Raw genomic sequence first — 22356 nt, forward strand, 5'->3', positions numbered from 1 at the left:
GTAAATGAAAGAGAGAAAGAGAGAGAGAGAGAGAAAGTCTTTTGGTTACCTTTCTCACATTTCTGTTTGGAAGCTGACGAAGGAGGAGGAGGAATCATAGGTAATTTCATCAACTCAGCACGATTTGATTCGTTCAGTAGGTAGTGGGACTTATAGGCATATGAACTGAACAGGGGGTCTGAATGGTCCTGCACTACCAACCCTATACGAAACAAACAGAAAGAGATGAGTTGCAATGAAAGTACCCATGATTCCAGAGGGAGAGAAGCAAAACAGAGCCAAAGCGCCGCCCCAGAGCCTCTGCCCCGCGGGCGAAGCCGAGAAGCAAAAGAGGAAACTGAAGGCAAGCAAAGAAACTGAAAACCAAAAAGGAAAGGAAAGGCTGACAGAGAGGCTCCTTGGCTAAGAAGGAGGTTAGTGTAGAAGCACAGAATGGGCTGGGGTGGAAGGGACCTCTGAAGGTCAGCCGGGCCAAGCCCCTCTGCAGTCAGCAGGGACATCCTCCACCAGAGCAGGTTGCCCACAGCCCTGTCCAGCCTCACCTTGAATATCTCCATGGCATCCTGGCCTGCATTAGGAATAGTGTGGCCAGCAGGAGCAGGGAGGTCATTGTGCCCTGTGCTCAGCACTGGTTAGGCCACACCTTGAGTCCTGTGTCCAGTTCTGGGCCCCTCAGTTTAGGAAGGACATTGAGAGACTTGAAGGTGTCCAGAGAAGGGCAACGAGGCTGGGGAGAGGCCTTGAGCACAGCCCTGTGAGGAGAGGCTGAGGGAGCTGGGGTTGCTTAGCCTGGAGAAGAGGAGGCTCAGGGGAGACCTCATTGCTCTCTACAACTCCCTGAAAGGTGGTTGTAGCCAGGTGGGGGTTGGTCTCTTCTCTCTAGCAACCAGCACCAGAACAAGGGGACACAGTCTCAAGCTGCACCAGGGGAAGTTTAGGCTGGAGGTGAGGAGAAAGTTCTTCACTGAGAGAGTTGTTTGTCATTGGAATGTGCTGCCCAGGGAGGTGGTGGAGTCTCCATCCCTGGAGGTGTTCAAGTGGGGATTGGATGTGGCACTTGGTGCCATGGCCTAGTCATGAGGTCTGTAGTGACAGGCTGGACTCAATGATCTTTGAGGTCTCTTCCAACCTTAGTGACACTGTGATACTGTGATCTCCAGGGATGGGACTCCAAGCACCTCCCTGGACAACCTGTTCCAGTGTTCCACTACCCTCATGGTAAAGAACATCCAATCTAGGCCAGAAGGAGATTCTCATAGAATGGTCTGGGGTGGAAGGGACCTCTGAAGGTCAGCCAGTCCAACCCCTTCTGGAGTCAGCAGGAACATCCTCCACCAGGGCCGGTTGCCCAGAGCCCTGTCCAGCCTCACCAGGGAGGTGGTGGAGTCACCATCCCTGGAGGTGTTCAAGAGGGGATTGGATGTGGCACTTGGTGCCATGGTCTAGTCCTGAGGTCTTGGGTGATAGGTTGGACTTCATGATCTTTGAGGTCTCTTCCAACCTTGGTGATACTGTGAACTCCAGGGATAGGACTCCAAGCACCTCCTTGGACAACCTGTTCCAGTGTTCCACTACCCTCATGGTGCAGAACTTGTTCCTAACATCCAATCTAGGCCAGAAGGAGGGTCTCATAGAATGGTCTGGGGTGGAAGGGACCTCTGAAGGTCAGCCAGTCCAACCCCTCTGCAGTCAGCAGGGACATCCTCCACCAGAGCAGGCTGCCCACAGCCCTCTCCAGCCTTATGTGTTGGGAGAGGCTGAATTCAACTGAGCTGCAGAATCTTCTGCTGAATGAGCTGCTTCTGAGTGGGGTTTTGGTTTCACAGATAGCATTGGGTTGGAAGGGACCCTCAAAAAGCATCTTGTCCAACCCCCCTGCAGCCAGCAGGGACATGTGTAACTAGAGCAGGTTGCCCAAGGTTACATCAAGTCTGATCTTGACTGTGTCCAGGGATGGGACCTCAACCACATCCCTGAACAACCTGTTCCAGTGTCTCCCCAGTTGTGCTTTTGCTCTTCATTTGTGCATTTATGGAAAAGCAGAGATTCATAGAAAGGGCTGGAAAGGACCTTAAAGATCCTCCAGTTCCAACCCCCTGCCATGGGCAGGGACACCTCCCACCAGCCCAGGCTGCTCAAGGCCTCATCCAACCTGGCCTTGGGCACCTCCAAGGAGAAGACCTCCACAACCTCCCTGGGAATGCACAAGCAAAGGCACCAGAGTTCAATCTGTGTCACCCAGCTGCCCTCCCAGCTGAACAATACAGGCTGGGGGGTGATGGCTCTTGTAGTCCCCTGGTAGCTGGAGGCTACAACCTGAAAGAGGAGACACCAGAACTCCCCACTCACTAGATCTGTCTGCAGGATCTGACCTGTGGAAGTGTTTTGTCTCAGTTATGTTGGAATGAAGAAAAGATAAATAACAGGAGGGGGTCAGTGAGTCTGGAAGGCAGCAGAGGGGGAAGGAATGGAAGTTCTGCCCTGCAGTGTTTGTTCTTCAGTCCAGCTCCACCACCCTGCCCTGTGGAGCAGTCCGGCACTCTGCTGTCTGCCTGCATCCCTCTGTCCTTCTCCACCAAGAAGAGCTTTCCCTCCTTGCTCCCAAGAGCCAGGCAGCCCAGGGGAGAGCACCACAGCCACTGAGCAGAAACACCTGGCCAGGAACTCACAGGAAGAGCAGAGCAGCTGAGACCCAAAGCAGCAGGAAAGATGAGCTACCAAGAGAGCCCCCACTGCCCTTGTGAGGCACAGGCAGAACTGAGTGCTGCAGAGCAGCTGTCAAAATGCCCAAAGACTGGCTGGAAGGAGGATGGTGTCAGCCTACCTGGAAAGCAGGTCCCCAGGAGGAGTCACAAAGCGTGGCCTACACGTGCAGCTACTGAGCTACAGACTGCTTAATGAAAGGCACTGCAGGAAGCTGAGTAAGGACTCTGAAGATACACAGCAAGGAGCTCATGATAAGCAAGTTCTGTGTTTTGTAGTCTCTTATCTATGCTTGCTCACTTCAGCAGAGCTCTGCATCTAAGCACAAAGCTTCTCCTCCTGCTATCACCTCACAGTAATTAAAAGCCCTCCTCACACACAGATGCCCAAGCATCCCTCGAGCAGGCAGCTCAGAGCAGGCACTGCCAGTGCTCCTGCCACAGATGCTGCCCTCACCTTCTGCAAGAACGATGCCAGCCAGCTCTAAACACAAAGCAAACTCTAAAACCCTACAAGGAAGAGCTTCTAGGCACCTATTTGCATTTCTGCAAAGCTGATGTGACTCACACCACACAGAGCCTGGTTTTGGGGTGGCCCCAAAAGGTCTGAATAAGGCCAGGAAAGGAGAAGCACTGAACCACCTCATCTGTATCTTCCTTACGCACCCAGAGGAGCCTTTCTAAAGCTTTTTGTTTCTGTCTGAGCTTCTGCTCATTGTTATATCTGATTTTCCACTTGCTCCTTTGTGATGGCTCCTAATTGCTTGTAAATGAGGAAAGGGGAAGAGAGAGGCAGAAGGGAAGAGATTCTGGCACCACCTGTCCCTTCCTATCCAAGATCTTTAAGTCACTATTTCGCTCTTACATGTCCAGGCCAATCTTGCCCACTCTACACCTGAACACAGGTGGAAAGAGGTCACTCCAGGATTCACCTCAGCTTCACTCCCTTATTAGTGACTTCTAGAGCTGCTGAGAAGAATCCATCCAACAGAAGCTTCTGGAATACTGTTTAAGATAGATACAATCACCACCCCCCCTCACCATGTCACCTCAGTTACTGGAGAGAAGAAGGATTTGTCTTGCAGTGTGAGACTGAAAGCAACTGATGCACACCCTGCAACCTGGCAGCCTCGTGGTTTGGAAAGCCATAAAGTAACAAATGGGGGGAAAAAAAGAGGGGGAAAATAAAATAAAATGAAATAAAACCCAAACAAAGCAACTTTGACACAAAGAAAACCCCAGCAGGGAGCTGTTCATGCAGTACTGCAAACCTTTTGGCTTTCAAAGTGTGATCAGAGTTAGAAATTCAATGAGTTGGGGTTGGCTTTTTTTCTTTTCCCTTCTGCTTTGAGAGTAAATCCAAACTTTCAGCCTTCAAAACTGAAGCAGTTTGAAGTTTGTGAGTGGTGAAAGAATCCCCTTCTGCTTAGCAGGCACTGAGTAAGGAGCCAGCAGCCATTCCCAGTTGGAAGTCTGGGGGGTTGCAGTTCAGTTTTCCCTCCCAGGTGCCTGTTTCTGAGTAGCAAATACGGACCCAAAGTAGCAAAGGAAAGGCTTGTGCCAACTGCTGACCACAAAAGCAGCAACCCCCAAACCAAATCAAATCAAAACTCACAGGCAGCAGTTAAGTCCCCAAGAGCCCTCCAAGGAGTTCATGAAACACACACTTTCTTTTTTATCACTGAAGTGACCACAGAGCTATTGAACAAAGGGGGAGAGAGAAAGAACCGAAGTGTGCTCACCTCTTGCACAAACGAAACAAAAGCCTACATTTACAGCTGATGAGGAGTGATTCCTTTTGGAATGGTTACTACAGATGAGAATGTGGGATGACACAAACAAGCTTCCTGCAGCAATACAGCCATCTCCTGAGTGATAGGCAATGGGGCATCTGAAACATCTCACCATGCGACCTGTGCAACAGAAACGCAGAGAAATGCTCCACGTCACACCCTGGGGGCAGGGAGGACGTGGCAGAACACCACCACAGCTTTGGCTTTTAGCACAGCACCTGACTGAAAAACCAAAGAGAAGCATTTTAAACCTTTACAAGAAAGTTCCACACACGTTCAGAAATCTTCACTTCAAAACTCTGTGAAGGGAAACAGATACATGCTTTCAATCACACCAGACTCCACTTCCTTCAGTATCTCAGCTGATTTCTAGGTGGTTTCTTTAACTTGAAAACTCCTTGTTCTGAAGGCCACTACCAGCTGGCCTTTTAAAGACTCTCATTGCTTGGCCCTGACCTACCAGCCCTTGGCTTCCATTAAACCCAGCAATGAAGGTTGTGGATCCAGGTAACTTCACCTTGGCCTCGTTCTACCAGCCCTTAGATTCCAGTAAACCCAGCAACGAATGCTGTGGATCATTTAACTTCACCTTGGCCTCGTTCCACCAGCCCTTGCCTTCCATTAAACCCAGCAATGAGCACCGTGGATCCACTTCCCTTCCCCGGTGGCCTTTCCCCACCCACAGCAGGAGCTCCTCGAGGAGCAAACGCTTCCTGCCTCCGAGAGCTGTCCATCCCCCATGCAGGGAGCCCCGGCTCACGCACAGCCAGGGACGCAGCCTGAGCCCCTCCCGCTGCGCCCTCACCTTTGCTGGCTTTGTGGATGTCCTTCTCCACGGAGCAGGCGGTGCAGCAGTGCTGGGGGCAGCGGAAGCCGCGCGACTCGAAGAGGGCCGTGGGGAACTTGCGGACGCAGGCCTCGTGGTAGAACTTGCCGCAGGTGCTGACGGAGCAGCGCTTCACGTCCTTGCCAGGGAGCTTGCAGGAGAAGCAGGTGTGCTCCCCTGGGGAGAGGAAGGGGGGAGCCCAGCTCTAACACCCAGCTCTGTCAGATAGGTGCTAGGGAACTGCAGAGTGGTGCTGCTGGGAAAAGACCTTTAGGAGCATCCATTCCAACTGTCTTCGAACTCTGCCCAGGCTGGGGCTAAGCCACGGCCCTCAGCACCACATCTCTGCAGCTTTGAAACGCCTCCAGGGATGGGGAGTCAGCCACCTCCCTGGGCAGCCTGTGCCAGTGGTTGAGAGCCCCTCCAGTGAAGAAGCTTTTTCTAATGCCCAACCTAAACCTCCCCTTGTCCTCCCACCTATTCCTTAGGAGAAGAGGCCAATCTCCACCCCACTGCAATCTCCTTTCAAGGAGCTGTAGAGAGCAATGAGGTCTCCCCTCAGCCTCCTTTTCTCCAGGCTGAACCCCAGCTCTCCAGACCCTTCCCCAGCTTTGTTGCCTTTCCCTGGACTTCCTCCAGCCCCTTCTTGGGAAGAGGGGCACAAACTGAACCCAGTCCTCAAGGTGTGGCCTCACCAGTGCCCAGCACAGCACTGGTGTAATTGCTGTTAACATCCAAGGCTCTTGCTATGTGGAAAGTGAGAATGTGGCCTTAGAGGCTAAGAAAGTAGAAGAACCCAGAGCCAAAGCCAAGCAACCACCTGAGAGAGCTAAGGTTGTTTAGCCTGGAGAAGAGGAGGCTCAGGGGAGACCTTATTGTTCTCTACAACTACCTGAAGGGAGGCTGTAGCCAGGTGAGGGTTGGTCTCTTCTCCCAGGCACCCAGCACCAGAACAAGAGGACACAGTCTCAAGCTGCACCAGGGGAGGTTTAGGCTGGAGGTTATGGAGAAATTCTTCCCAGAAAGAGAGACTGGCCATTGGGATGTGCTGCCCAGGGAGGTGGTGGAGTCACCATCACTAGAGGTGTTTAAGAAGAGCCTGGATGAGGCACTTGGTGCCGTGGTTTAGTTGATCAGATGGTGTTGGGTGATAGGTTGGACTGGATGATCTCGAAGGTCTTTTCCAACCTGGTTAATTCTACTCTATTCTATTCTACCACCTCTGCTTGCTCTGAGCAGTAGATGGCTGCTCAGCAGAGGGGAAATCCCTCACTGGGGCTCAGGCAGAGGAAGACACTCACCATTTTTACACTCAGTGCAGATGAACTTCTCCTCAGGCATGGACTTCAGGCCCAGACACTCCAGGTGAAAGACACTGCAGCACTCGCCCTCGCAGGACACCAGCGACTCGCCTGAGCTCTCGCAGATCTTCAACAAGCAGACACAGCCAGTCAGAGAACCAGGGGCACCCACAGCCCAAAATGCCAGCCACTGCCAGGGGTTCAGGAGGCTGAAATCTCCCCAGAGATTTCAGACTGGCTGAGATCTCTCCGGAGCCAAGATAAGGCAGGACAGCTGCACCCTGTGCAGGACTGTACAAGAGAGGCATTGCAGCAGCCACCTGGACAACTCATTTCCTTGGGCAGCTGAAGAGCCAGAGCAGCTTCTTCCTCTACTATTGACCAGCAAAGTGGCCAGAAGATTCCAGAATTTTCTCTCCAAAATACTGGAAAATCCTCACCCTGCCCCATCCTGAAAGGCCACCTGGAATCTTCAAATGGAGCAGAAAATGGCATCTGCTTTTTCCTGCTTAAGCTGGCAGGTCTGGGTTAGATCTCACTTGCTAGCATTTGAGCTTTCTGGCATGCAAGAGCGCTTGGGAATCATCTCCAGAGGACAAACACCTCCCAAGAGCCTTACCACTGTGTCTGAGATACTGACTTCTGAGACACAGTTAAAACAAAGCAGTGCAATCTGAGAAGTCTGTCAGCTCACACCGACAGAAACGGAGGATCCACCTCTAGCACCCATTTCTGTCCAGCAGCACCACTTACCTGACAAACACTGTCCTTCTTACTGGTTCCAGTTCCTCTCCTGGATAAACTGGAGTCTACTGACTGCACATCAGAGGCATCAGCATCAGCTGTAGCTGAAGGGCTGTCTGAGCGCTTTCCAAAGCTACCCTAGAGAGAGGAGAAATCCAAGGCACTCAAACAAGACACTTCCAAATGGACACTGTGGAAAAAAACTAACTCAGATCATTCAGTGTGTCAAGAGAGCTCTCAGCTACACTCATGCTCAAAGCCTCATCCAACCTGCTCATGAACACCCCCAGGCAGGAGGCAGCCACGGCCTCCCTGGGCAGCCTGTTCCAGAGTCTCACCACCCTCCTGCTGAAGAACTTCTTCCTCAGCTCCAGTCTAACCCTGCTCTACCTCAGCTTCAAACCATTCCCCCTTGGCCTGATTCTAGACACCCTTGGGAAAAGTCCCTCTGCAGCCTTCCTGGAGGATGCCTTCAGCTATTGCAAGGCAGCTCTAAGGTCCCCCTGGAGCCTTCTCTTCCCTAGGCCACACACTCCCAGCTCCTCTGTCCTCACAGCAGACAGAGGACTGAGGCTTGTTTAGACACGAAACATGTAAAGAGTAACAATCACAATCTCAGCAACATGCAGCTGGAAAGCTTCTTAATGCTGCTGCTGCTGCCAGGTTAATGCCAGCAGTGCCTTTACCTGCACGTCATTGAGTCCCCTGGAATCAGAGTCAGAGGTGTCCCTGTATGCCGAGCTGGTCAGCTCCACGTCGGTCGAGGCGCGGCTCCTCTTCTTTAAAGGCTTACAAGAATCTGAAATCTCGCTGGCACCTTAACACAACACACTCCAGTCAGCTGGAACAGAGCTTCCCAACCCTGGGCTTCAAATCAACACAGCAAAAAGAGAGGTGGGCGGCAGCCTGCAGCTGCTCTCCGCTCGCTGGCCTTTGCTTGCCGTTTGCAATTTGGAGGCTGGGTTAAATTCTCCCTGAAAAGCTGAAAATTAACTGAAAACCACCCCCAGGAAGACCTTCTGACAAACTCCTGCAAATGCTGACAGAGTGGAGGAAGCTACTGAATTGCTCTGTAAGAGAGGATAAACCCTCAGGAAATTAACTTTTCAGCATTCATCTCTAAAACCTGAAGACTTCTTTTGCTTTTCAAGAGCTGCCCAGGTGCGGGACTTGACTTTCTGTGCTCATAAACACCTTTCCAGCTAACAACACAACAACCAATCCCCCCCTCCCAGAAACCCCTCACAGGAGAAATCAAATCAGCACCAGAAGGCACCAACCCCTCACAGCTTAGACAGAACAAAACCCCACTGCTGCTGGGCCCAGGGAGCTGAACTCCAGCGCCGCTCACCTTTCTGCAGTCCTGTCTTCACTGCTGTCAGTGGAACCATTTCAACCTGTTTGAATAGGAAAATCCAGAGTTAAAACCAGAGGAATTTTCAGCCCTAGTATTAAAAAAAAGAAAACATTTCAGTGGTTAGCATCTCTGAACTCAGATGAAGTCTGTCCTCCCCTCCTGTCAGCCTTCTCGTCCTGCGGGTTCAATCCTAGCTGCCTACGCTGGAGGCCGGGAGCCAAGGCAGCCAGGGGTGCGCTAGCAAAGGGTCCTTCCCAACGGCTCCCAGGGGGGCAGGAAGATGACAGGGATGCGTTATCCATGTCCAGCAGGCAGGAGCAGGGTTCACTCTGGCAGCCAGCCCTGATGCTTCGGTAGCCCCACACCTCTGTGAGCACACATCCCCCTCAGCAGCTCTGACGCGGGGTCAGTCGGGCACATCGCAGGGCCGCTCGCGGCGCTCCGCCGCCCTGCGCTCCTCAGCTCCTGGCAGCGGCTCCGATCCCTGCGGAGAGCCCCGCAAGGCACCGGCCACGGCCTGCGCGCAGCTTGGCTGGGCCCTCCACGGCAGCTGCAGGGCCCTACAGGGCAGGAGGCTTCAGTCTCAGGTCACAGCTAAGCAGACAAGTTCACAACCCTGCAAAAACGCTTCAAGTCCTTGGTCCTGCAGCAGGAGGGGGGGAGGCTCAGAAACTGCTCTGCCAAGGTCCAAGCGAACAGGAAGAGAATTTGGTAACTGCACAACAGGTAGAGAAGAAAAGAGCTGGTGCCTAAGATGCTGGTTTCAAGGTTAGGAGTGACAAGTTCTTCCTTCACGAGGTGGTTACAGATGCAGGCAGGAAACAACAGCTGGCAAATAGTTCAGGATTATTCTCTAATGGTTTTTTTAAAAAATACTTTTATTTCGTTGTACAAGAGGTAAAAACATACAACAGAAGGATTGGCAGAGGGTACATTGGGTAATACAAATATAAAAATCTAAGACAATCACTTTTATTTCTCCACTGGTCACTGCAACAGTAGCATCAACATTGGCTTTCCCTCGCTGGGGTTTGGCTTTGGCTTCCCCTTCATTCGCTTTCCAGTTATCAAATTTTCCTTCTTTCTATAACCAAGACTGATATTTGGGGCATCAGTTGCAAGAAAAAGGACTTGGCTTTGGGTAACAGAGATTGTTGCATAACTGTGAAGGAGTTAGTAGATTGGGGAGGGGGAGGGGGGGGGTTGGGGGGAGGGGGTTTAATATAACTTAATACATTCAAAGGTTATGAGCATTACAGTGCAGCTGAGTCGAACTCTTTTTAGTCATTTACTTCTCCTGAGAAAAGCACTTTCACATCCACAGTCTTCAGTAGCTAGAAGCAAGCCAAGCTAACTGGGATCCACGGAGTTCAGATTGTTGGTTCTTATACCTTTAGTTAAATTAAACAAAAGCAATTTACAACCAGGAAAGGACTCCTCTGCAAGTGAAGAGGCTGCGACGCCTCCTGGGCGAGAGGCTGGAGGGACTGCGCCGGGGAGCTCGAGCTCAACGTTTAAGTTGCTTTAAAGTGGCTTTGAAGTTAAAGAAGTGGCTTTAAAGTTGCTTCAAAGTTAAAAAAAAACAAACAAGTGGCTTTAAAGTTTCAGCAAGAGCCTTGGCAGAGTTAGGAGCATTTCTGCTGAGCACGGCCACGAATGCTGTGACCTTCTTTCAAGTGAGGGTAGGGAGACACTGGAGCGGGTTGCCCAGGGAGGCTGTGGATGCTCCCTCCCTGGAGGTGTTCAAGGTTGAGGCCTTGAGCAAACCTGCTCTAGTGGGAGGTGACCCTGCCTATGGCAGGGGGTTGGAACTGGATGATCTTTAAGGTCCCTTCCAACCCAAATTATTCTGTGACCCCATGAAAATCCAAAGCAAAACGGGAAAAGAAGTGACCGGCTCCACTTTCCATCTCTGAAGTGCAAAACGAAGCATCGAGGGCAAAGAATAAATTAAGAGATAAAACAATTTTTCCCCTTCCCCTATAAATCTTCAGTCTGTCTGTCCCTTTTTATTAAAAAAAAAAGATTCAAAAATAAAATAGGAATAAAAGGCATTAAAAAAAAGCTACACTATGAAATATCTGCTATAAAAACCCTCAGGGCTCAAGTGGAGGTGGGGAGGGGAAAAAAAAAAGGCAATCAAGCAGGTAAGGAGAAGAACCAACAACTTGGACAAGCTTGTTAAAAAAAAGTGTATTCAGTTGTCATGTCCATGTCCATCCTCTGAGCTTTCCTCCTCATTTCCATGCAGGATTTTTTTCCCCTCATTTCTGTGGGGTTGTTTGTTTTGTGCTTTTGACAGCAACAACATTTGTCTGTCTGCCATCCCGGCGGAAGGAGCGCCCTGGGCACCTTAGAGCTACTGAAGGAAGGAGAGCACACCCCCAGAAGGTCTCCTGGGCTGCTGCCAACACAAACATCTGACTTAATTCAGCTTTCAAGCAAAAAAAAAAATATAAAATAAAATCAATCATTCCCAAAGTCCATTTTCAATTGGATTAAAGCAGTCTAGAAAACAAAACAAAGACCCCAAACCAACCAAAATAACCCCCAAAAGACCTCCACACAGACCAGCAGCTAAATCAGGAGCAGAAGGCAGGAAACCTTGGTGGCAAATTCCAGCAAGCAGAAAGGACTGGCACAAAAATCACTGTGGTGCTTGTTGCTGTGGGTGGGCTTTGGGGCTGTTGGGTTTTTGTTTTGCTCACAACAGAACTCTCAAAAAGAGGAAGGGTGGCAGGTTCCTTGGGAGTCTTGCATCAGTGAGTTGTCTTTTGGTTTGTTTTCCAAAGCCTGACTGATACTGTGAAGGTGGCAGGAGCAGAGTCACAGCAATGGGAGTGACAGGGAGGGGGTTTCATGGAGGATAGTCCAAAATGACACCCGATGGGGGGGGGGGGGGGGGAGAAGGGGGAGGGGAAAAAAACCACCAAAACAACCAAAAACAAAACATGAAGAAAAAATAAAAAGGCACCAATATAAAGCCACAACATTTATGAATACAATATATTTTAACTCTCTACATGGAGGAAGCCAACCTGCTCCTTTTTGATCTTCTTCTTTGGCACAACTTCAGTGGATTTCTCAGACTCTGAGCGGGTTCGAATTGATCTTCTCTGTTGCTTCTTTTCTACTGAACCTGGAGGAGGAAAAGAGGTCCCCATCACATCCAGAGACTCATAATGGTTTGGGTTGGAAGGGGCCTTAAAGATCATCCAGTTCCACCCCCCTGCTGTGGGCAGGGACACCTTCCACTCCACCTCAAGGCCCCAGCCAACATGGCCTCATATCACAGAATGGCTCAGGTTGGAAGGGAGCTCAGAGATCAGCTCCTCCAAGAGAAGCTCTTTCTTTCCTCAAGGAGAGGGGTTTTAGCCACGTGCACTGTATTCAGTCTTCCCTACCACAAGCATCCTACTGGACCCAAAAGGTCCTTTTCCACAGCCAATGGATGTTTAAGGCTACAGCAAGGACATGATTAGGTTACAGGCACAGCAAGAAACATGCAACAGTTAACATGGAGCTGACACAGCCCGCACGAAGTGTGGCTGAAAAAGCAGAAGTCACTGCAAAGGCCAAAGGAACTTGAAAAGCTCCTGGGTTAGGATGACTCAAAACTGTCTCTTTCCAGGAACCTCCACCCTGTCACCAAAGGGTTTCTGCCTCTGCCTGAGGACAGTGAAAGGACATGCTGCAGACAAACCTGTGCTGCTGGGAAGAGCCCAGTCCCTCTGGAAGAATTCACGGAATTCCCATCAGCTGTTTCTCACAACATGAAAACCAAACCCCAGCACTGGCTTCCTGTTCCAAGCCTAGAAAGCACTCATCCTATGGACCTTTCTCATTCTTCTCTACTATTACTACAAATTACACCTCAGACAGACAGCTCCAGCCTTTGCCTTTCCTGTCTCCAGCTCCATTATTTTCTTCAATGGTGGTTCTCCCTCAAACAAGAACCTTCAAAGCACAGCACTTTAGGATGAGGTCCCTGCAATGCCTCCAGAAGGAAGCACCACCTCATCCTGCTGCTGCAGTGAGCTGAAGCCTTTTAAATGGTCACCATCCTTTATGAAGGTCATGCAGGATTTCAGACCAAGCTTAGGAAAGCACTCAGCTGGGAGCCATCCCTCACTGAACCAAACCACTGCCAGACTCTCCTCTGCTCCCAGCTGTATTTGACACATGGTGCAGGCCCCAATTCCAGCACTCTGCTAACTCACATCCAGCGTCTTCCAAACCAGCTGGCCACCTGCTCTCCACAAGGCAGCCACTTAAGATACTCTTAGGTTGCAGATACTAAAAGTTGAGGGCGCAAAACCCATCACAAAGACATCCTGTGCTCCTCAGCACCTGGGCTCACGGTGTGCCTTATCAGCCACGCTCGGTGCTGCGCTGTACAAGCAGAGAGATGTTAATGATGAGTCATTTTCACTAGAGAGCCAATGGTGGCTTTGAGAGCTGTGCTTCAAGGCAAGTTCAGACAAGGATCCTCTTAATTTCTCCTACCTGTCGACCCTGAAGTTGTTTCAGGAGAGGACACATTCTGCACTGCTGCTTTTTCATTTCTCTGGCTGGAGGAAGAGTTGAGTTTCTCCTGCCCTTTGATGCTGATTTCTGGTTTGTTACCAACTCCCTTGGAAAGAAAAACAAACAAACAAGAGATTGTCTTAACCTCCTGAGATCTGCTTCTGTTAACAGGCATCTTGATCTACTCCTAAATCTCACAGCAGAAACATTCACTACGAAACACACATGGTGAGAGCTGCTGCTGGGCTGCCTCCCTGCAGACCTCCCCAGCCCTTACAATCTTACCCTCCCTCAAAGGAAAGTAAAACCCCACCAAAAACATACTGCAAGGACTTGCCTAAACATTACCTTCTCTATAATGCTTAGCATGAAATAAATACCCTCCAGGTAGAGAGGCAGAAGGAGGAGGCAGAGAAATAGTCCTAAACCTTTTCCTTACACTGACTGTGAGAAGCTGCTGTGCACCTGAAGGAAGCTGGGAGGCAGAACTCGATTTAAAAGGCTGGTACAGAAAATGCAGTTCAGGTTTCAGTACATTCAGAACAGTTTTGGCATCTCATGTCTTCTACAAATCTAGTGGGACTGAGATTTACAGAGGATTTCTGCATTGTTTCCCAAATCACAGAATGCATGGGGCCAGAAGGGACCCTCAGAGGTCATCCTGCCCAACCCCCCTGCGCTCAGCAGGGACACCTCCAACCAGAGCAGGCTGCCCAAGGTCCCATCGAGTTGAACCTTGAATGACTCCAGGGATGGGGCCTACAACCACATCTCTGGGCAACCTGTTTCAACTAGAAAGCTGACTTTCAGCCACTTCAGTGTTTTAAATGTGACCATCTGTAGGAAGCTCCAGGGCCACCACTCTGAACTGGTGTCTCCAGCTGGAGATTTTTGGGTGCGCTGGAACCAAGAGTCCAGCAACGCTTCAAGATTCTGATGCCACAGCTGGCCCCAACGAGAGGAACTCAGTGGACACAAGGGTAGGCTCCAGAGTAAGACAAGCTTGGGCTAATTCATGAAGGAAAAAGGAGCCACCCCCCAGGCACCTACCTTAGTGGAATAAACAAACTGATCGATGAGCTTCCCGTCCCCGGCAGCGTTCTGGAGGGCAAAGACCTGCTCAATTTTAACCACTGGAGACATGTTACATTTCTGCAGGTCCAGGTTGTGCATGGTGATGGAGGCCGGTAAGGACTTCCTAGCTGCAGCTGTTTTCCAGGCGATTTTGACGGGAGGTGGCTCCTCCTCTTCCACGCTGGAGTGGCGCCGCTGGCTCTGCCTGCGCCCCTCGGCCCCGGCCGGCGACGCTGCTCCGGCGCTGCTGTGCTCGGGCTGGCTGCTGGGGGCGGGCTTGGGCCGCCGGTTCTTCTTGCTCTCCGATTTGGCAGCAGCAGTCTTTTTGGCTTTTGACAAAGCCTCCTCTGGCTCTTTGTCTATATAAATGAAGGTGTATTGCTCTATCCTTTCTTCCCGAGTCATTTTCAAGGCTTTCTCGGCGTGGGCGATGCCAATGTCCCACTGAGCTCGCTCCCTTTGCGGCCTGGGCTTGCGGATCTTAAGGAACAGAGACAAGCACCAATTACACTGCAGGCTGGGGCAGGTGGGGAGCTTAAAATGCAAGCCCCAGGTTGGTCAAGTCTCCCAGAGCAGCAGGGTTGAGCTTGCTGGCCCTTTACAGGTGGGCAGTGAATCCTCTGCTTGCAGCACACTCGAGCTGGATTGTGCCAGCAGCAGAAGGGTCAGCCGTGAGTGACTGCTCCACTGAAGGCAAGAACAGGAGGCAGTGTCCAAGCCCCTAGCTCTGAGGCACAAAACAAAACCTGATTTATCTACATTTAAAATCCTTGTTTTTCTCTAAATAATCTTTTCATAGAATCCTAGCATGGGTTGGGCTGGAAGGGACCTTGAAGCTCATCCAGTTCCAACCTCCCTGCCATGGGCAGGGACGCCTCCCACCAGCCCAGGCTGCTCAAGGCCTCATCCAACCCGGCCTGGAACACCTCCAAGGAGGGGGCATCCACAACCTCCCTGGGCAACCTGTTCCAGTGTCTCCCCACCCTCAACATAAAGAATTCCTTCCTTGTCTACTGCAAGTGTAAAATGATCTCCCATGCCCAGAATGACTGCCATCAGGAGGAGCTGACAAAGCAGGTTCAGCTATCAGCCTTCACATCAAAGCCATGAGCACGGAACCATTGCTGTTATCTCTGTGAGAAACTGCTGCCAGTGAAACACAGGCACTGTGCAGGGCAGAGCTTCCCTCACACAGGCACTGCAGACAACCCTCCACACCACTGGTGCTGGCCATACCTTCTGTTTCTCAGAGTGGTTGCTGGCTTGCTTGGCAGCCTCAGCCAGGAGCTGCTCATACTGTTTGTGTCCCCTGTACTCCCGCACCCTCTTCTCGTGCACCCAGGCCCTCTCCGGCTGGTTGCTGAAGAACTGAACGTGGTATTCACGGGCACCTGCAGAGGAGAAACCCCAGTCAGCAGCTCCAGCAGCACCACTTGGCTGGCTTCACCTTATGCCTTCCTCCACCACATCACTCAACTCCTGCAGCTGGAAGTGCTGAGCCGGTTTAGGGCCTGGATTCAGGCCAGTAGCAGGTGGGAGGCGAATTCGCCCACGGAGCACTCGGCGCTCACCTAGCAGTGTCCTCTCAGACCAGCTGCAGAACCCTGCACAGCTGTGCACCAGCCTGTGCCCAGCTGCAGCCCTCATCTAACAGGCCCTAGTTCTACACATTTAGAAGAGCCCTGCTCAGCAGACAGACAAGCAGAACTCATCCCACCAAGGGAGTGCAACAAGCAGATACTGGTAACAGAGCAACAGCTGCAGACACCTGGCAGAGCTCTGGCAAAGCTCCTCCTCTCTTACCTCTTGTATTGATTTTGGTATGAACATCAAGCTGTGGGTCACATGAAACCATGCAAGGCCACCACGGGTATGTTCCCACCTTGGACCAAACCAGATCGCCAACCTGAAACTTGATGTCGTGGGTGGCTTGTGTGGGGAGAGAAGGCAACAGCTGCTGGACCTGCAAAGAAAGAGCAACCTTAAAGCCACAGGAGACCATTTAGTGCAGAGCTGCACACAATATCCACAGGGCTTAATTTTTCCCTCAGCTGTCCCTGAGGTTTCATAATTTAACACAAGAGGCACATCCCTTAGAAACACGGCAGGAAGGAATCACCTGGAGCCAGGACTGGCATGGGACACTCAGTGACAGAGCAGGACACACAGCAGCACCCCCTGCACCCCCAACTAGAGCCAGGAGAGACACAGGACACACAACAGCAGCCCCCTGCACCCCAAGCTAGAGCCAGGAGACACACAGGACACTCAGTGCCAGAGCAGGACACACAACAGCAGCCCCCTGCACCCCAAACTAGAGCCAGGAGAGACACAGGACACACAACAGCAGCCCCCTGCACCCCAAGCTAGTTTCTGCTTCATGAGTTCAGGCATTTGCTTTGGGGATGAAACAGAGCAACACACACAGTCCAAGGAGAGATGTTTTGATGCAGAAATGATCAATGCAGAGTTTCAACAACAGATTTGTGCCACAGATTAAAGGTTCCACGGTGCAATTAGTCCCCAGTTAGCCACATGCTGGAAGTTGAGACTGTTAATTAGTGGCTGTACTAACCGGGGTGTCCTCCACCACTGCATCTTCTCTTGGTCTCTCTGCCACCATGCTAAGCCTCTCATTTGGTCTCTAGACAATGGGTGACAATGCAGGGGGGGAGGGGGAAGAAGGAAAACAAATACAAAGAAGGTAAGTGGACAGCAAATAAATAGTTTCTAAAAAGCTAATAATGAAACCAGGCAGAAAAAGAAAGAATTCAGAGCCAGAAAGAGGCAACCACACAGCCAGAAGTGTGGCAGTGGGGACTCCTCATGGCCACTCCAAAACACAGCAGCAGCACAACCCCAAACCATTTTCCCCTCTACACCTTTTTAATCACCTATCCCACCTACACACACAAAGATATTCTCCTGTGGCAGGAGAATGGACACAGAGGGACAGACAATCCAGATCATTTTCCTCCTCCCAAGGACCAGAGAAGGTGGCATGAAGGATATCTGCAGCATCCTGGGGGGTCTCACTGCAAAGCAGCTAAAACCTGAGTGACCAAAAGCACCTGAAACACCCAAGGCAGAAAATGGGAACACTGATGTGTGGCACAGGGTTGACAAACAAAATGCATCTGGAGGATTGAAAGTCAACAACTTGAAAGCCTTTGGAGCATTTCTCAGGCAGGCTGAGGAGCCCTGTGGCCTGCTCTGGCACAGCAGGGCAGGGGAAGGCTCTGGCAGAGGAGGGATCAGCCCTGAGCTGAAGGCAGCAGTGGTGTGGCTGTGATAGGGAGCTTGAGGGCTCAGCAGATAGGAGTGGGCCAGGAGCTATCTGGCAGGCCAGAGAGCAGACATTTGGTTTACTGGAGTGGAGAAGTTAGCAAAGGACTCAAAGAGCACAAAGAGGAGCCAGAAGTGCAGTGAGAAACAAACAATGAAACAGACAATGCTGCAGATCCAAGTGGCAGGCAGTGCATGGCAAATGAAGACAGCAAGGCCTGGCTCAGCTCAGGGAAACCCAGAACACACATGGAGACCTCACTGAGAACAACCTAAGGCAGTGCTGGCACAGGCCAGGGTCCCATTTGGAGCTGGTTGTGGAAAACCATCATCTAACAGCAATTACATCAGTATCTGCTGGGCAGGATTCACTCCTCCCTGGGACTCAGCCTGTCTTTGGCTACAGAGGCTTAATGGGAACCTCACCTCTGCAAGAGCCAAGCTAGGTGCAGAGATTGCAGCATCCAGCTCCTCACAGAGTACAACTCAGCAGCAGAGCCCCTTAGAAACATGAGAGCTCCAAACTTAACCTTCCACAAGGTTCTCACAACATTTTCATTTCAAATGAGCCCTGAGCTGGTGGGTTTCCAGGGATGCCAGTGTCAGGAGGAGGACACAGCTGCACCTCTCTTTGTTTTCATACAGCCATGCTGAGTGAAAGTGCAAACCAGCTGAAGTTGTACCAGAAACTGTTTTGCTCCTGCTCAGATGATCCCAAGTGCCAAGCCTCACACCATTAACACAGAAGATGATGAAAATGTTGATCATGAAGGTACACAAGGTGGAAAAGCAACTGGTGGGGAGGGTGAAATTGAGACTGTGCTGGGTAACTCCCAGCAAAAGCCACCAGCACAGAGTCCTGCTGCCAGCAGAGTGACCTGGCTGAAACAGGGCTGAAGAACACCAAGGAGTTTACTGCACCAACAGTAATGGAAGCAACAGGGAGGGCAAAAGCAAGGCCAAGATTTCTGGTGAGTTCTGGATGATGGACATGACTAGGACTGGGAACTTGAGAGGCAGGGCTTTAGTTCAGTCTGGGACAGGTAGGACACTGGACAGGACTAGGACTGGGAACTTGAGAGGCAGGGCTTTAGTTCAGTCTGGGACAGGCAGGACACTGGAAAAGAGAAATTACATCCTCATGACAACCAGAGGGGCAGGCACAGCCAAAGCTGCAAGAGAGGAGTGGAGGCCCTGCTAAGAGGGAGGACAAGATGGGAAGGCAACGTTGATGGTGCTGGAAGCCTTGAGATGAGGCCAGAACACCTGGATAGAGACGGTGCCTTCAGCTGAGCCCTGAAGGAACCAAACTCACTGAGGTTTGCTCTTTGGGGTGAAATGTACAATTACAGCAAACAAAGGACAGGTGGGTGAGGAACACAGGAGCAGCAGGGGGATCAGCAGAGCTGGCCATGAGAACAGACTTCTCCCTCCTCTCCATGCAGGTCTAACACAAGCACAGAGGTGATGCCTCCCCAGCACAACTGTCTCCACTGAACAGCTCCTGCAGCTGCTTGAAAGTGGCTTCAAACAGCACTCCTGAGGGTCAGGAAAAGCTGTACAAGCACAGCCAGGGACCACTGGGACTGGAGCTGCAGAGCCCAGGTCAAGCTGGGATCACAATGATTACCCAGATCTTACTGAGCTTCATTAGGCAGCTATGGGCATTAAATCCAGCAGCTCAGAAGGTTGATACATCACCAAGCTGACCTCCAGAAGGGGTTTGCTTACCAGGAGAAGGTGCAACAGCTGTGAGGGATCCCTGCTGAGGGATGAGTGCATGAAACCAGCATGTTTGCCATCAAAACCACCACCACCACTGCTACTGCTACTACACCAAGCACATGAACCTGCTCTGCTAGATCAGAGTCTGGTCCTACAGGACAGGATCTTCCCCCAGACCTCCCAAACCCCAAGGCTTTCACAGGAACTTACAAAAACTTGGCTATGTCCTGTAACAGCCTGAGCTGGGCCATTTCTGTCCTGGCCTGGTACAGCAACTTCCCCATCACTGCCACTCACCACCCTTCCCTCCTGAGGCTGGGAGAGACAGAAATCAGTATCACAGAGCTGGCAGGAAAAAAACAAAGAGAAAAGGAGACAGAAGTAATGAAGTGGCCTAAAATAAACTGAAAGAAAAAGAATGGTTGAGAGCAGTGAAACCACTGATTTGTGTCTGTGCTTGCTGGAATCTGAGTTAGAACAGCCCTTACACCTACACCCCTGTGTGTGGACAACCACAGCACAAACCCTGACAGGAACTGGAACAGACACCAGTGCTGAATTTTCCCCAAAGCTTGCTGAGTCAGCTGGGACTTCCACTTTTCCTCCTGGGTTAGAACACCACCTTCTGCTGGCTTCTACAGCCCCCCCGGAGCTCCTGGAGTTTGCACATTGTCACCATGCTTAGAGTACCTTTCAAAAGCTCATTACAAGTGGGGAGTGCTGAGCACTCCCAGGACCCTCCCTCCCCACCTGGCACCATGTGGAAAGGCAGAGCCATAAAAGAACAGAGTCACAGAATTGTTTTGCTTGGAAGAGGTCCTTCAGATGGAGTCCAACTCTGAACCCAGCACTGCCAGGGCACCACTAGACCCTGGCCCTCAGCACCACATCTCCACAGCTCTGAAACCCCTCCAGGGATGGAGATTCCACCACTGCCCTGGACAGCCTGGGCCAGGCCCTGACAACCCTTTGGGGGAAGAAATTGCTCCTCGTGTCCAACTTAAACCTCCCCTGGCACAACCTGAGCGTTTAGGAAGGTCTCTGCTTTTGGCCCAAGCTCCAACTTTGCCATTGTCCAAAGGGCAGCAGACTCTGAGCAGGCTAAACCACCAAATAATACCAAAATAGATTAGATCCCAGAATCCCATCATGGTAGGGTTGGAAGGGACCTCTAGAGATCAGCCAGCTCAAGCAGGGCTCCCACAGCAGCTTGCCCAGAATCACAATGGCCAGGGGGGGTTGGAAGCTCTCCAGAGAAGGAGACTCCACCACCTCTCTGAGCAGCCTGCTCCAGGCCTCCAGCACCATCAAAGTGGTGGGGAAGATTTCAGAGTGGTGGCAGAAGTTTTCAGAGGGCCCTGATCTGCTGTTCTTCCAGAAAACCCCCAAAGCAGAGCAGTTAGATGAGCAGCAACCAGGAAACTCATCTTCTGACTGCAGGGAGCACAGGAGGCAACTCCATTTCTGGCTTTCTAGGCAGACAATGTGGGGTTCAAAGGTTCATTTCCACACAGTCTTTTAACCAAAGCCTTGGTGTGGTCCTGGCAACACAGCTCCCAGCAAGCCAACAGGGGTGGCTGTAGCCAGGTGGGGGTTGGCCTCTTCTCCTGGGCAACCAGTGACAGAACAAGAGGACACAGTCTTAAGCTGTGCCAGGGGAGGTTTAGGCTGGAGGTGAGCAAGAAACTCTTCCCAGCAAGAGAGACTGGCCATCGGGACGTGCTGCCCAGGGAGGTGGTGGAGTCCCCATCCCTGGAGGTGTTTAGGAAGAGCCTGGCTGAGGCACTTGGTGCCATGGTTGAGTTGATCAGACGGTGCTGGGTGCTGGGTTGGACTCGATGATCTCTGAGGTCTTTTCCAACCTGGTCAGCTCTGTATTCTGTACCAGGGAGCACCTGGGAGGAAAGCAAAGCCTGCTGGTGCACCAGGGAGAGCAAGGGAGGAACTCCAGCACCAGCAGCAGCAGCTCTCGGGGTGGCTGGGCCGGTCTGTCTCCACTTACGCTCTGCTCCTCGGGCTCCAGCTTGGGCACCTTGTGCGCCCTGCGCTCCTGGGCGCGGGAGGGGTCGTGCTTGCCGCTCTTTTTCCGCTTCTCCTTCCTGCCCTCGTGCTTGGCCTTGGCGCACTGGCTGGCCTGCACCTCGTGCAGCAGGTCCCCGCAGAGGGAGGACTCGAACAGTTCCCTGCCGTTCTGGATGGTTTTGGTTATCTTTAGCTTGATCTCCGGGGAGCCGGTCTTCTTTGGGCCGGCCGGGTGGGCCGGGGCGGGCGGCGGCTGCGGGGGGGAAGGCCTCTCCAGGCCGTCGTGCGGCCGGGCGCCGCCGGAGCTCTCCACGTGGTAGTACTCCGGGGGGCTGAAGGTCCGGCCCGCCCCGAAGCCGTTGGCCGAGCCGTTGGGGTACTGGGCGTAGGCCTGGTACTTGGCCTGGGGCTCGTAGGCGCCGATGGCGGGCGGGTAGCCGTTGGCGATGGGGGGCAGCTCCTCGGGCGTGGGCGTGGGGTAGGGGAAGCCTGGCTGCAGGGCAGCCTCGTAGGGCGTCTGGCCGCCGTCCTCGGCGACGTCGCCGCTGCCGTCAAAGGCATCCTCCTGGCGGATGTTGGCCGAGTCAATGAGTTGAGGTGGTTGCTGAATTGTGTTTCCCATGATCCCTTGCATGAAAGAGAAAGAGAAATCCATTGTTCTGCTCCAGCATCCTTAGCTTTCCCTTTTTCTCATAGGGCCTACAGGCAGGGGGGAAGGGAAACGAGAAGTCAGTGTCAGTAGGAAGGTAAGAATTAAGGACATTAAACTCTTGAGAAACAGAAAACCCAACCCAAAGGAGCTCTGGATTTCCCCTCTCCCCTCAGCAGCCACCCTGAGGGCTGCCATGACTCCATTTTGACAAAGGGCTGTTCACCCCCTGCTGCAGGACAGCCTTTTTCCCCTTTCTTCTTTCCAAGGACATTCAAAGAAACGTCACCAGCAGCCACAGGTGCTCCAGACCCACAAACCCAAGTGCTACAAAGCCAGCAGAGTGGTGCT

At 51.9% G+C, this 22356-nt stretch overlaps 1 protein-coding gene across 5 annotated transcripts in view; it reads right to left on the bottom strand.

The window, feature by feature from the left end:
* NSD3 (nuclear receptor binding SET domain protein 3) overlaps nucleotides 1-22356 on the bottom strand; it is a 47270-nt gene that overhangs the window by 13979 nt on the left and 10935 nt on the right. For 2 of the 5 annotated variants that reach the window (XM_054174796.1, XM_054174795.1), the window contains 15 exons: nucleotides 21337-22055; nucleotides 19545-19679; nucleotides 16900-16968; nucleotides 16128-16287; nucleotides 15561-15715; nucleotides 14301-14804; nucleotides 13230-13356; nucleotides 11762-11862; nucleotides 8718-8763; nucleotides 8053-8183; nucleotides 7376-7504; nucleotides 6623-6749; nucleotides 5301-5498; nucleotides 4445-4615; nucleotides 50-202 (listed from right to left, as the gene is read on the bottom strand). In XM_054174796.1, the coding sequence (XP_054030771.1) occupies nucleotides 50-202; nucleotides 4445-4615; nucleotides 5301-5498; nucleotides 6623-6749; nucleotides 7376-7504; nucleotides 8053-8183; nucleotides 8718-8763; nucleotides 11762-11862; nucleotides 13230-13356; nucleotides 14301-14804; nucleotides 15561-15715; nucleotides 16128-16287; nucleotides 16900-16968; nucleotides 19545-19679; nucleotides 21337-22011 (2881 nt within the window). In that variant the 5' untranslated portion in view covers nucleotides 22012-22055. The remainder of the gene's footprint in view (nucleotides 1-49; nucleotides 203-4444; nucleotides 4616-5300; nucleotides 5499-6622; nucleotides 6750-7375; nucleotides 7505-8052; nucleotides 8184-8717; nucleotides 8764-11761; nucleotides 11863-13229; nucleotides 13357-14300; nucleotides 14805-15560; nucleotides 15716-16127; nucleotides 16288-16899; nucleotides 16969-19544; nucleotides 19680-21336; nucleotides 22056-22356) is intronic. The other 3 variants (XM_054174797.1, XM_054174798.1, XM_054174799.1) reach the window with 3 other exon arrangements.

This window comes from Dryobates pubescens, chromosome 31, assembly GCF_014839835.1.
Source record: "Dryobates pubescens isolate bDryPub1 chromosome 31, bDryPub1.pri, whole genome shotgun sequence".
Lineage (NCBI taxonomy): Eukaryota > Metazoa > Chordata > Aves > Piciformes > Picidae > Dryobates > Dryobates pubescens.